The following is a 12,223-nucleotide window of genomic DNA, read 5'->3' on the forward strand; positions in this document are numbered from 1 at the left end:
TTTTCATAATATTTTCATTTTTTTTATAATACCTCCTCTAGGAGTCTTTTTAATATACAATTTACTTCATCATATTGTCTGTCTTATTGATGACCTTCTGTCATTTCCGCTAATATTACTTGTAATCTATTAAGCAGTTATTCGTTGTTATCGGGTAAAACGTTATACTTTGTCCACTTTTTTCTCTAGATATCATATCTTTGAATTCGTTTATGTCTTTATGTCTTGTGTGATTCAATTGTCTATAGCATAATCTTCTGCTTCGTCAACTTCATATTCATTATTTTGATTAATAACTATTGTATATAGCCCAACTTCTTTTCAATCTATTTGTTTCGGGTCCTGACTTTTTAATTGCATATAGAAGTTTTGAATATGCTACTAAATCATTGTACTCGGCAATGTCCACATTCCCGCCATTTATTAAATTTGTTAATTCTTCTGTTAATGTAAATATAAAGTCTTTTGTATCAATTTTGAATTGTGGTGAATTTCTACTAAATCTTATTCTAAAAGATTTTCCATTAAACAATAACCTCTCACCATCAACGATTGGTTTAATACACTTTGGCAAAGCTGGTTCAGGGTTTGAAAAATAATGTTTTTATATCATCTAATGTCCTGATTATAATACCACTATATTCAATCGGTTTTGGATCGGGGTGATCTATATGAGGCGTGGGTGCAAGTCTATATTCTAAAGATAATTTCTTTTTAATATTGGTTGAAATAGAATTTGTGGATTTTCTGTTTATCCAAGTTGTTGTTATTTATCATTTCAACATGGGTCTTTATTTTATTCTTAGCTCTGATATCTTCTCTATTTCGTTTTCAAATATTATTCCAATCACTACTTATTTTTAAAAAAGAAATAAAATTTGACTTTAAACAAGTCTCACTTCACAAATGTCAGTCATAGCTCTTTCACCTGCAGGTTTTCTAGTATTTACAAATATATATCCATGATCATCTGGATTTCTCCATTGAGCTTTACAAACTTTTTTTAAATACATCCCTATCCATTCTGTGATTTATTGACTGAATAATTTGAGATAAATCTTTGTCGTTTAATTTAAATAATAACAAACAATTTGCGTTCTTTCTAATAAACATAGCATCCATTCCGTAAAAGGATTGAGATTGGTATATACAGTGGCAGTTGTGATGTCTTCCTTTCGTGAATAATTCTTGTTGAACAGTTTGATTTTCTTTGTGCTACGCAGTCGTCAAACACTATTAAGTTCTTTCGATTGCTATAAATATTAGACAAATCCAGATCATTGATATTTTTTGTAAGAAACACTTTTATGTCGGTTGGATTGAAAGATGGGTTGTTAGCATTCATGAAGTGCTTTATGATATCTTTTATTTCCACTTCTTCATCGTTGTCCTCATAATATTGAAATAGGTCTTGAACATCTTTCTTTGGTAAATATTCTAAAGCTTTGAGGAATTGATAATATGATTGCTCTTGTGTTGTTGTGTAGATGAGCACATGAGCATTGGGTTAGTAGGAAATATTTCTGAATGTTGGAATTTCTTTCCCATTTTTTAATTAATTTATTTATTTTATTTTGTTCCATCACCCCGTCTCCTTTATACTTTGAAAGAAAGGGTCCCTCTCAAGTGTGTACGTTTTTAAAAACTATAGCATTACCCTTATGTTTGACTGTCAGTTCTCCTGTGTCAATATTATCTATTAATTTGTTTAACAGTTTTCTTGGTTTCTTCCCCAAATCGTTTTCAAAATTCTTTAACTGTACCTTATATATCTGCCACTCCTGAACCTTTTGTTGCCTTTTCCATTGCTAAATCGTGTTTCTCTATGTTTGCGATTTCTTCAGCTTTATTCGATTTAGCAGAACTGACTGCGGCAGATACTCCATTAGTTACTGAAACAAGTCCACCAAATATCAAGGTAGGAGAGGTCAAAATCCACCTTCTTTTGCGTTCGTGTCAATTCTTTCTAAGTCTATATCGTTTCTGACTTTAAAATATTTGTATTTATCAAAAAGTTTTTTTTTAGATATGTTGATCTTTTTACCATTGTAAGTTATTACAGTTGGTGAAGCCATTTTATAGCTTCTATTATTATCTTGACTAAAGTTTCTGGTTTCATTTTTAATGGTTTTTTTTATTCAATTCTTATCATTCTTCTATCTGCTATTTTAATTAAATGTTTTGCTTCTTCCAATAAACAGTAGCCGGTTACATCTCCTTTTTTCGACATGAACACTTATATTTACTCCTGTTTTGAAAAGATCTTCTTGATGAGCTGATAGATCAAAACGGAAGATTGGGTGATTAAGTGCAAATTCTACATATTCAAACTGAGGTGGATTTCCAAATAATTCACGCATATTTTTATAGTTTCTATACAATTCAATATAATCGTTTGCGGATGGATTAATTGTTAAAGGTTGGTTAGGATAATTATCGTTGTTTAATCTTACTTGAAAGTTGAGTCGTTCGGATGGGACAATACACCGAGGCCCCGTATGCTACAGGCTGTGCACGTTAAAGATCCCTCGACAGTTAGAAATCGAAAAAGAGCAGGCTAATGCCGCTGTCCTGGCATCCTGCATGGCGTTGCCCGTCTCAATTAGCCCACAAGGTGCAGAAAAGTAGGACGTGATCATTGGAAGTTCTGACTTGACACATTCTCGATGAACGGTTTTTATTGCCCTTGACTTTCTAAAAAGGCGTCAAAATGTGTTCGTGAGCACTATAGAAGCTACAGCTTTCAACCGATTTTTGAATTATCAACAATAGAGCCAGTTTTGAGCTTATTTTAATGAAATTTGGTGTGATCATTTATATTGATGAGATCGGGGACAAGTTTGAAGTTGATGATTTTTCGATGAACGGTTTTTGAGTTGACTTAGGAAAAAAATTGTTTTTGCCCTTGATTAGAGCTGTGTGATTATTTGTTAGATTTGGATTATTGATAAAGTACTGTATTTTAGTCACTAAAGACTGTTTTATTATTTTTGACATCTGCCAGTTGGCGTATGTTACCTTGCATCCCAAGCTATTTTCTATTCTCCTATTTCCTTGGTGTTTTTCCGATGCTTCAATATTTGAAATAACATTGAATATTTTTGGAATCATATCAACTTCTAATCTCTTATTTCTCTTGTTTGATTTAATTTTTTCGTTAAGTCGTTTAAAACAATACTGGCTATTTTTTAATTAGAGAATCTAATCCTTTTCCTCGTTGTTCTCGTCTCTTATTTCTTAATTCTCCTGAGAAAATAGGTGATTTGTTTTTTGTAACAATACTGGCTACTTTTGGAATTAGAGAAGATAGTACTGAGAAGAAACCATCGCCCGAATAATCTTCAGTTTCGAATTTGTGCTGTTCGTCCTCAAAATTAAAGTCATCCTGTTTTTAAACGAGTTAATATAGGGTTTCGGACTAGTCTCTATAATCTGTTGCAGTCTATGAATTAGACCAATCCCTTTTTATTACGCAATTCAAAAGGATTGAATAGACTTTTGTTCATTGACCTATTAACACGTGACTATTTTGTATAGAATAATTTTAATAGGCGATTAAATAAACCAATCTTATTGTGGGGGACTTTGTGTATGATAGTAGATACGGTATTATGGTGGAATTAGATGTGGGACCTTTCATATTGGATGTTTTTAGGCATAAAAAACGTGAAAATTGAATGTTTTTTTTATGCCTGCCTAAATGCTTTCTATATGAAAGGTCATATACTGCTCTTCACTGCCTGTCTGTTCTAACAGTAGGAATTTAGTGAGGCAGGGTTTGTTTGTACCCCTTTTTGACCCTCTACAGTTTTTCAAATTTAACACCACAGGGGGAACTTATGAAGCGCCGAAGAAATATTATCTTTGAATTAAAAAAGTAAAAACAATATTTCATAATTTTTTAAGGCTGCACCACATTTCAGTCACAAATCTTAAATTTTGCAACAAAAACCAATTAATACACCATATATACTTTAGTTTTAAAATTACATATAATATCATACACCTACTTGCATTATCCTTGGTAACTGAAACAAAAATATAACTTTATAACATAGACAAAAATGGATATCCATTGGTGATGGGAAATCATTCTCAAAAACACTTAAAATAAAAAATTCCTATGGCTTGATGTGCTACTAGCTGAACACATAAAAGATATCTAATAGTGAGGCACTGTTTACTTGATCAATTATTTATAAATTTAAAAATAAACTGAATATTTTCAATAATGATTCAGTTTAATCAAATATTAATCAGTTGGTAGCTTGCAATTTTTTGAATACACTTTTTTGCACTTGACTGGACTAAAGAAGACTCGCTTATGCACAACAAAAGAAATTTTACAAGGATACCAACATCTTTTTCATTTCAACTGACAAGAGACCTTTACCATACACATATAACCTTATGTATAACACAGGGTCTCAATTTAGTATTCCCAAAAAAGACAAATGAAATGAAATGAATGAAGTTTTACATCCTACTTTTCTGCACCTAATGGGCTATCAAAGATGGGTAATACTGTGTAGTGTGCAATGAGTGAAATTTTGCCAGGACAGCGGCATTTGCCAGGGCCTCAGTTTATTTTCTCCTCCAAACGACTGAACGATTTTTTCCATGTTGCCCATTTGACCTGCTTCACTGCCGAGAAACCGAGTTGAAAATCTGAAGGGATAATCTCGACCTATGCTGAGATTAAACCGCAGACCTTTAGGTTAGCCAGCAAGCATCTAACTCACTGAGCCACAGCAACTCCCCTGCATCAGGTTGGGGGTTGATGTTTAAAAACCTGCAGGTATATATCTTAATTGACCTAAACCTAGAACGAACCCTGGACCTTCAGGCTTGGAGCTTCCAAGTCATCCTGCAAAGGTGGCCCACTTCAGAATATAATTGACTTGAACTTAACAATACAATAGTAAGTTTGGTGAAATTAAACTGTTTGTCAACTAATCAGCTTTAATTAAGTGATTAATCTGAAAGATAGCCTGCCCACAAACCCCCCCCCCATACCGCCCCCGCCCTCCCAAAAAAAAATAGGTGACAACAGGTCTCACCTTTTTCTTGCTGCTAGTCCCATTCTGTTGAATGAAAGTATACAAAATCAGAAGAAAGGTCAAGCTGGTAAATATCACCTTGATTCGATAAAGTCTTCGCATGTTCACAGTTCTGTGTTGCTTCGAGGTTCTAGGCGCGAGGCTAAATTAGCACCACGGATAGTCGTATGCCTTCCGGAAAAAAACACGAGGTTAACTCATGAAAACTTACAACTGAATGCAAATACAGACCGCGTTCGAGATGACGATTAGTTGATTCATCCATATTCAGGACGTTTCGTCTAGATATGTGCATTCCATGCACACCACACCATCCCCCTTTTAATCAAATCGTTTGGGTGGCATTATTTAGACGCTGATTTAGACTCATAATTTGGTTCAACGTTTGGTTTCTTGGAAATACTTGAGTTCTTCGTAGTCTGACTAGATGCGACAGGGGGCGAGGTCAAATCTTGTGTTAGTGTTCCGTGTTAGTGTTAACACCAACACATAACACGACATTTGAACTCATTCTTCGTGTCAATATTTTATGTCTGGTGTTACGCGAATCTAATATTACATTTTCATTAACACCATATAAACAATATTTCTAAAAAAATTGCGTTGTTTTGTTTGTTCAACTCACTCGATGAGGACCACGAGCGGCCGCATTCGGGGCGGTTTAGCCTGGCGGGGTGTTTTGTAGGAACCGGTTCCTCGCTAGGGCGGGAAAGTCAGTTATGAATTCTTTTTAAATCCAGTCCAGCTTCAAAAGGGAGAGAAACCCCTGGTAGAGCGAAAGGGCAAAAGCTGGATGCTTTTCAGTAGGAGGGGTCCGAGTGAAAGCAAGGCCTATCGATCCTTTTGTGACGAAGGGAAAGAGTCAGAAAAGTTACCACAGGGATAACTGGCTTGTGGTAGCCAAGCGTTTTTAGCGATGTTGCTTTTTAATTCGCCAAGCGTTGGATTGTTCACCCACCAACAGGGAACGTGAGCTGGGTTTAGACCGTCGTGAGACAGGTTAGTTTTTAGCGGATAGTACAAGAGGAAAGAACGCTGCTTAGGAATTGAAAGCGTTGATGCTTGCTGGTTTATTGCCATTGAGGCTTTGCCTTTGTGTGAGTTGTACTCGGTAGAGCGGCCTGTAGTGGCTAGACGGACAGAGCTCTCTAATTTATTTTTCTAGTTTATTTGTGTGCATAGCGAATTAAAACATACCTACTTTTCATTTCAATTGTGTCTTCTGCTGCTGTCTTAAATTGTGTCCCCCAGGTTGGAGAAATTCAAAAGGAAGGGAGGGGGAGGGAAAGAGCAGAGTACGAAACAATGGTCGATGTTTTAGATACAGATACAGATATTTATTGTATTGTTCGCCCTTTTTGGCCAGCATACATCATGATACACGATAATACATAATAATAAGTGATACAAATATGACATACTGACATCAATTAATAGTTATACAAAAAAATATAGTGTATACATAAACAAGTTTGAAAAAAGCAACATCATAACAAAATAATGCATCAACAAATACACACCATGTGTGGTGACAAGTTTAAGAAACAAAATATATATAAATTTATGCAACAGCCTAAACGGACTATATCAAGCAAATTAATACTATCTTATTTTAAGTCTGAAAAGACTCTCACATGCTAAGTTAACATGAATAAAACATCAAAGGAATATAAGCAATATGTATCAATAATTCTGTTGTAATTCGTTTACATATAATATTATAATACAGAAAACCTATATATTTCTGGATTCTAGTGCGTAATAAATAAATAAGAAACAGCTAGAGCCAAACTGTAATTTAGCGGATCAAAAAGAACATGGAATGACAAAGGAATATTTAAATGTGAAATGGTAGAAGTGATATATTTTTCTCTTAGGGTATTGTATTTAGGACATATCAGGAGGAAATGGTATTCATCTTCAACCAAGGATAAATCACATTGTTGGCATGTGCGTTTATCAACAGGAATTTGTCTGTACCGACCTCTCTCAATTTCTAATTGATGTGTGTACTTAAGTCTCAATGAGGTCAATGCGGTTTTGTATTTGGGATTTTTGATATGCTTTAGATAGTGAGTTGGAGTAGAAATAAAGGGTTTGACAGAACCGTATGTTCTCAATTTATTGTGTCGACTGTTGATTGAGTCATGATAAATTAAAGGATGAAAAGAATTTTGCAATGAGAGCTTAATTTGTTAAGGTGAGAAATTTATGGGGTCAATGTTAAAGTTATTAAGGAGGGTGAAGACAGCATTTGTCCAAGAAAATTGAAGCCAAGTTCAAATCCTCATTAAAAGCTGCATTTAATAAGGGGTTATTTTGAAGAATGGAGTTATCTAGAAATCTTTTGAAATACATAATCGTTTTTGCAGTTAAAATAGACGAGACACCAATGGCTGTAATGACAGAAAAGGGGGTACAACAGACAGTCAGATCTACATTAGTATCTAAAAGTGCTTCATCTTCAGCTTCATCATCACCCAAATCTCCACCACCGAAAAAAACAGAAAACAGAACACGCAAAGAAATTTTTGGAAACCTGAACAGCAACAGCAGTATCTCCAATTGATGTCACAACAGCTATGCACAATGAACGGAAGATGAATCGAATAGGGTATATGACTGTGCATAATTTAGAAGTAGTTGAACATTTAGGTTTTGTTTCGCAAACACCTAACCCAGATTAATCCACAAATACAGTAATCAGAAGGAAATATAGATTTCATGTTTCCTATTTTCCTAAATAAATACTCTAGTCATTTTCTTGAATTTCAGACAAAGACACATGTCGCATATTTTATTACTTTATGAGTACCAAAAAATGAATTTTTTTTATTTTGTATTTGTTAATGAAATGTGTTCTGTATTAACGAATATATCAATTAAATCTTATTAGCTAGCTGCGTATATTATAAAGGGGGTGGTGAATTGACAAACCCAGAGTGGCGTCAGGTGTTCGCAAAGTATGTACTATCTTGCTTCGCTAAGGAAGAAAAACCTTGTCCATCAATCAAGCCCATTGGACCATAAATATAAGTAAATGCATTACTGAATACATATTAGGGCATATATTAGCTATTCTGCACTGATATGTTGACAAACATAGTCCAGGAGGAATGTCCTACTTATTTTACAGCATTGACGTGTAGGACTACATTTTGGACACTAATCGTTGCCGTTGATGATTAATTTCACACCGAATTGGATATCATTGATTATATTTATTACAAAAAATTTGTGTAACGATTGTGAAGAACACATACAGCGATGTAACATTTTGATGCTAAATCTGGTCCTTTTTTTGGCAGCAAATCTGTTTTCTTTCATCTGAGTCATCCTCCATTTTAATTCTGTGGCACCTATAGTTCTCTCTACAATTTGTCTCTGTCGTGTGCAAGTGTCGTTAAATTGCAGTTGTTGTTGGGTCAGATTCGCGCCAGTAAATGTGTGCATCACAGATGGGTGTAAATTACGGTAAGCAGGGTCACCTAAAACAACGACGTCGTTCGGTAGTGTGTGCAGATATACTGCATGAATTCAGGAGACCATTCTGCTGCAATTTTATCGTGGGTTGAACCAGGTAGTCCAGATATGACATGCCGAATCCTTCCGAATTTATCACAAACATACTGGACATTAATAGAGTCACATGATTTTCCATGTCCACAAAAATATGCATCTCCTGCATGGTCTGGGCGTTGAATTCGAGTGATTACACCGTCATTATAGCGTATGATATATTTGTTATTACCATCAACATCTCTAACAGTTGTTGTTAAATTTGGGTATTCCTCCGGGCGTGGTTGTTTGATGAATCTTGGAGCAATGCTTAACAAAAAATCGGCAACCTCATGGGCGTATAACAAGGTAGTCGTTTTAGCCACGCCACTGGAAAAACCAACATTTCTGTAATAACCACCTGAAGCCAGATATACCAAAAACGTTTTTGAGAAACACACATTTGTTTCCTTGCTGGGTCTCCATCTCTAAAATCATGATACTCAGCCGATAATTCATGTTGATTCACCCGGATATGACGTTCAATCGGTTCCGCACTTGAAGCAGGATGCCTTTCCAAATTGTCGCCTCTATTTTGTACAGCAATAGCTTCAGCAACCGGTATAAAAAAAACATTTAAATGAAATAAAATGGCTGCTAACACCAACACTAAACTTGAACTCATGCTCGTGTTAATACCCTAGAGATTAGTTTTCGGGGAAGGGGGGGTTTGATTCTCCCAAATGTACAGGCCTAGGGTGGAGCAGACACTTTATTTAGAAATTAGGATTAAGGGTCTTGATATTGTTCTTATTCTGATCTGAAAGTAGAAAAAATAACTCGCCCAATTGGGCGAGAAGTATAGTATCTGTTATGTACTGATTGTTTTTAGTTTACTATGAACAATATTATCATTTAAGTTCATATTTTTTGAATATGCAACTATCATTTTCTGCTTATAGACATGGGGGAATTTCTCTTGAAGGCTCTTTTAGTGGGCATGAACTATCTTGCTTGCTCGATTGCTGGTTGTATTAAACGGGACAACAAAGGGTGCTATGCCTACATTATGATGAATATTTAGTCCTATAGGTCTTGCTGTATTCAATGTCTCAATCCAATGGGCTTCCCTAGATTGACGGAATTTGGTAGTTTCATCTTCGGGCAAGTCAATTTCTATATGCTCAATTGGGATTAGGGCGAGATCTTCTATTGAATGGTCGTCGAGGTTGAAATGATTAGAAACAGGCTTGTCTTTCTTTAATTTGATGTCTGACCTATGAGCATTAAAGCGAGTTCGTAAATTATTCTTAGTTTCTCCTACATATTGTTTGGGGCATTTCTTGCATGAAATTAAATATATTACATTCGAATGTTCACATGTTAGATGTTCCTGGATCGGGTACCTTTTATTCGTAGAGTTGCTTACAAAATAATGAGTTTCTGATATAAAGGGACATGTTTTGCATCTACAGGACAAACATGGAGCACTTCTTAAACCTGGAGGTACTTCGGCATAAAGTCTGTTTTTAGCTGCTATCTGTGCTAAGGTGGAATTTTTTATGTTTCGTAAAAATCGTTTAGAGTACCCACGCTCTTTCAGTTTTGAGAAAACAATCGTACAGGCTTGGTTGAAATCAGAAGATCTTGTACAAATTCGATGAAATCGTAAAACTTGTGACTTAATTATACCAGAAAAGGTATGTGAGTTGATGAGTATCAGTTTCTTTGAAATACACTTTAATATCCAGTTTATTTGTTTCTGCTATGGAATCTCCCTTAAAGACTGTGGTATCGAGAAAGTCTATGCTTTTGTCACTCACGTTTGCGGTTAGTTTGATAGAAGGATGGTGGTTGTTGAGAATTTCAAAGAATTCCCAAAACTGTTCGATCGAATAAGTCCAAACCATAAAAATGTCATCCAAAAAGCGTCCGTAAAAAAGTGGGTCAAATGGACAGAGGGGCAACACCTCACGTTCCCACTCTGCCATGAAAAGGTTTGCGTACGAAGGGGCGAATCGTTTGCCCATTGCTGTCCCTGAAGTTTGTAAATATGTTTTACCATTAAATGTGAAATCGTTTCGACTAAGACAAATCTCTAAAAGCTGTAAAATTGCATCGTCGGGTCTGTTTGGATCTGGGTTTCTATTAAAAGCTTTACGAACTGCCGTTAAACCAGTAGTGTTATCGATATTGGTATACATAGAAGAAACGTCGATAGAAATTAAAATAGCATTAGAGGGAACTCGAAGATTTTTTATTTTATTGACAAAATCGGTTGTGTCTTTAAGGTAGGCGCGATGTTGACATGCAAGAGGTAGTAAGAAATGATCAATGTATTCTGACACTGCATATGACAATCAGATATAATCGGGCGGCCTTTGGGGATTTTATTCGAGATAAACAACTCCTTGGTTGGATTCTTATGGATTTTAGACAAAGTGTACATATGTCTCTCGCGACAATCAGGTTTGGCAGGCAGATAGTCATATTGTTTCTGTTTGAGATAACTAGTTTTGACTAAATCGGCAAGAATATTGTTAATCATGTTAGCAGTTTCTTTGAAAATTGGTTTCGGTAAAATGGCATAATGTTTAGGATTATTCAGTTGATTCTCTGCTTCTGAAACGTAATCCTCCCTATTCAGAATGACACAACATGAACCTTTGTCACTCTTTTTAATAATAATGCTATCGTCTTTCTTAAGTAAGTTTAACGCTTCACGTTCCACTCGTGTCAGATTAGGCTTTTCGTGTGTTATGGAAAGGTTCACTATTTGGCTATTCATACTCGCAAATGCTTTCAATATTTCAGGATGGATGGCGGCCTGAGGGGGTGTCCACGTGGATTTAGGAATAAACATTGTTCTAGCACCACGTGGGGGGTGGTTTCGAAAAAAATATGTGCAGCTAAGATTTCGTTGAAATCGTTCAATGGATGGTCGGAGATAATTCAAGTTAGCTATCTTTGGTGTGGGAATAAATTTAAGTCCACGGTCTAAAATTGAATGCTGAAGGGGTGTGAGAACTTTGCGGCTCAAGTTAACTACAGTTTGGCCTAGCGGTGGCCTCTCAGTATTTTTATCCCCAGTAATTAGTTTAAAGACTTACTCGATGCTTGAAGCTGGTGTATCCAAAACAAATAAATGCTGTTTGCTGTTTCTGGAGTCCAATGAAGATTATCAACTGGTTCGAATTCTTCTTCGTAGGGTGGTAAGATTGTTGCGCTGTTGATACTGGACTCCATCATCATGTTGTTGAGAGTGCTGAGGTTCTGTTGTGCTTTCTTCGAGACTTTATTTGAAATGGGTATACATGTGAAGAGGATCTTGGAGTTTGGGAAGGTTTTGTTGGCTGTGGCGATTAATTTCTGGGCTTGGTTAAAGGAGGTCTTTGGTAGCTGATCACGGTTGTTGAGGCCTACATGAAGAATAATGGTAGTAGGTTTGGGATCATGGTCGTATGATTCCAGGATTGACTGTATGTGATGGATTTGGGCACCGGGGTAAGAATGTATTTCAGTGTCTGAACTGGTTTTGGTAATTCGATTCAGGTTAGATGAATCAATAATTAAGGTAGATTTCTTTAGAGCGGGTAGCTTCCATAATGATTTGTCCTTGGTTTGGTGATAATACGGTTTGGTAGCGGATATAATGGTCGTCGACG

The 12,223-nt window shown here is 35.8% G+C and overlaps 1 protein-coding gene across 1 annotated transcript; it reads right to left on the reverse strand.

Annotated features, from left to right (window-relative positions):
* Positions 1 to 8,548: 8,548 nt before the first annotated feature.
* LOTGIDRAFT_153018 (hypothetical protein) lies at positions 8,549 to 11,810 on the reverse strand (the record flags this gene model as incomplete). The annotated part of the gene is made up of 2 exons (XM_009053502.1): positions 8,549 to 8,979; positions 11,669 to 11,810. 2 exons carry the CDS (start codon positions 11,808 to 11,810, stop codon positions 8,549 to 8,551), a joined length of 573 nt encoding a protein of 190 aa, XP_009051750.1.
* Positions 11,811 to 12,223: the final 413 nt, after the last annotated feature.

The sequence above is a fragment of the Lottia gigantea genome (assembly GCF_000327385.1).
Source record: "Lottia gigantea unplaced genomic scaffold LOTGIsca_2, whole genome shotgun sequence".
Taxonomy (NCBI): domain Eukaryota; kingdom Metazoa; phylum Mollusca; class Gastropoda; family Lottiidae; genus Lottia; species Lottia gigantea.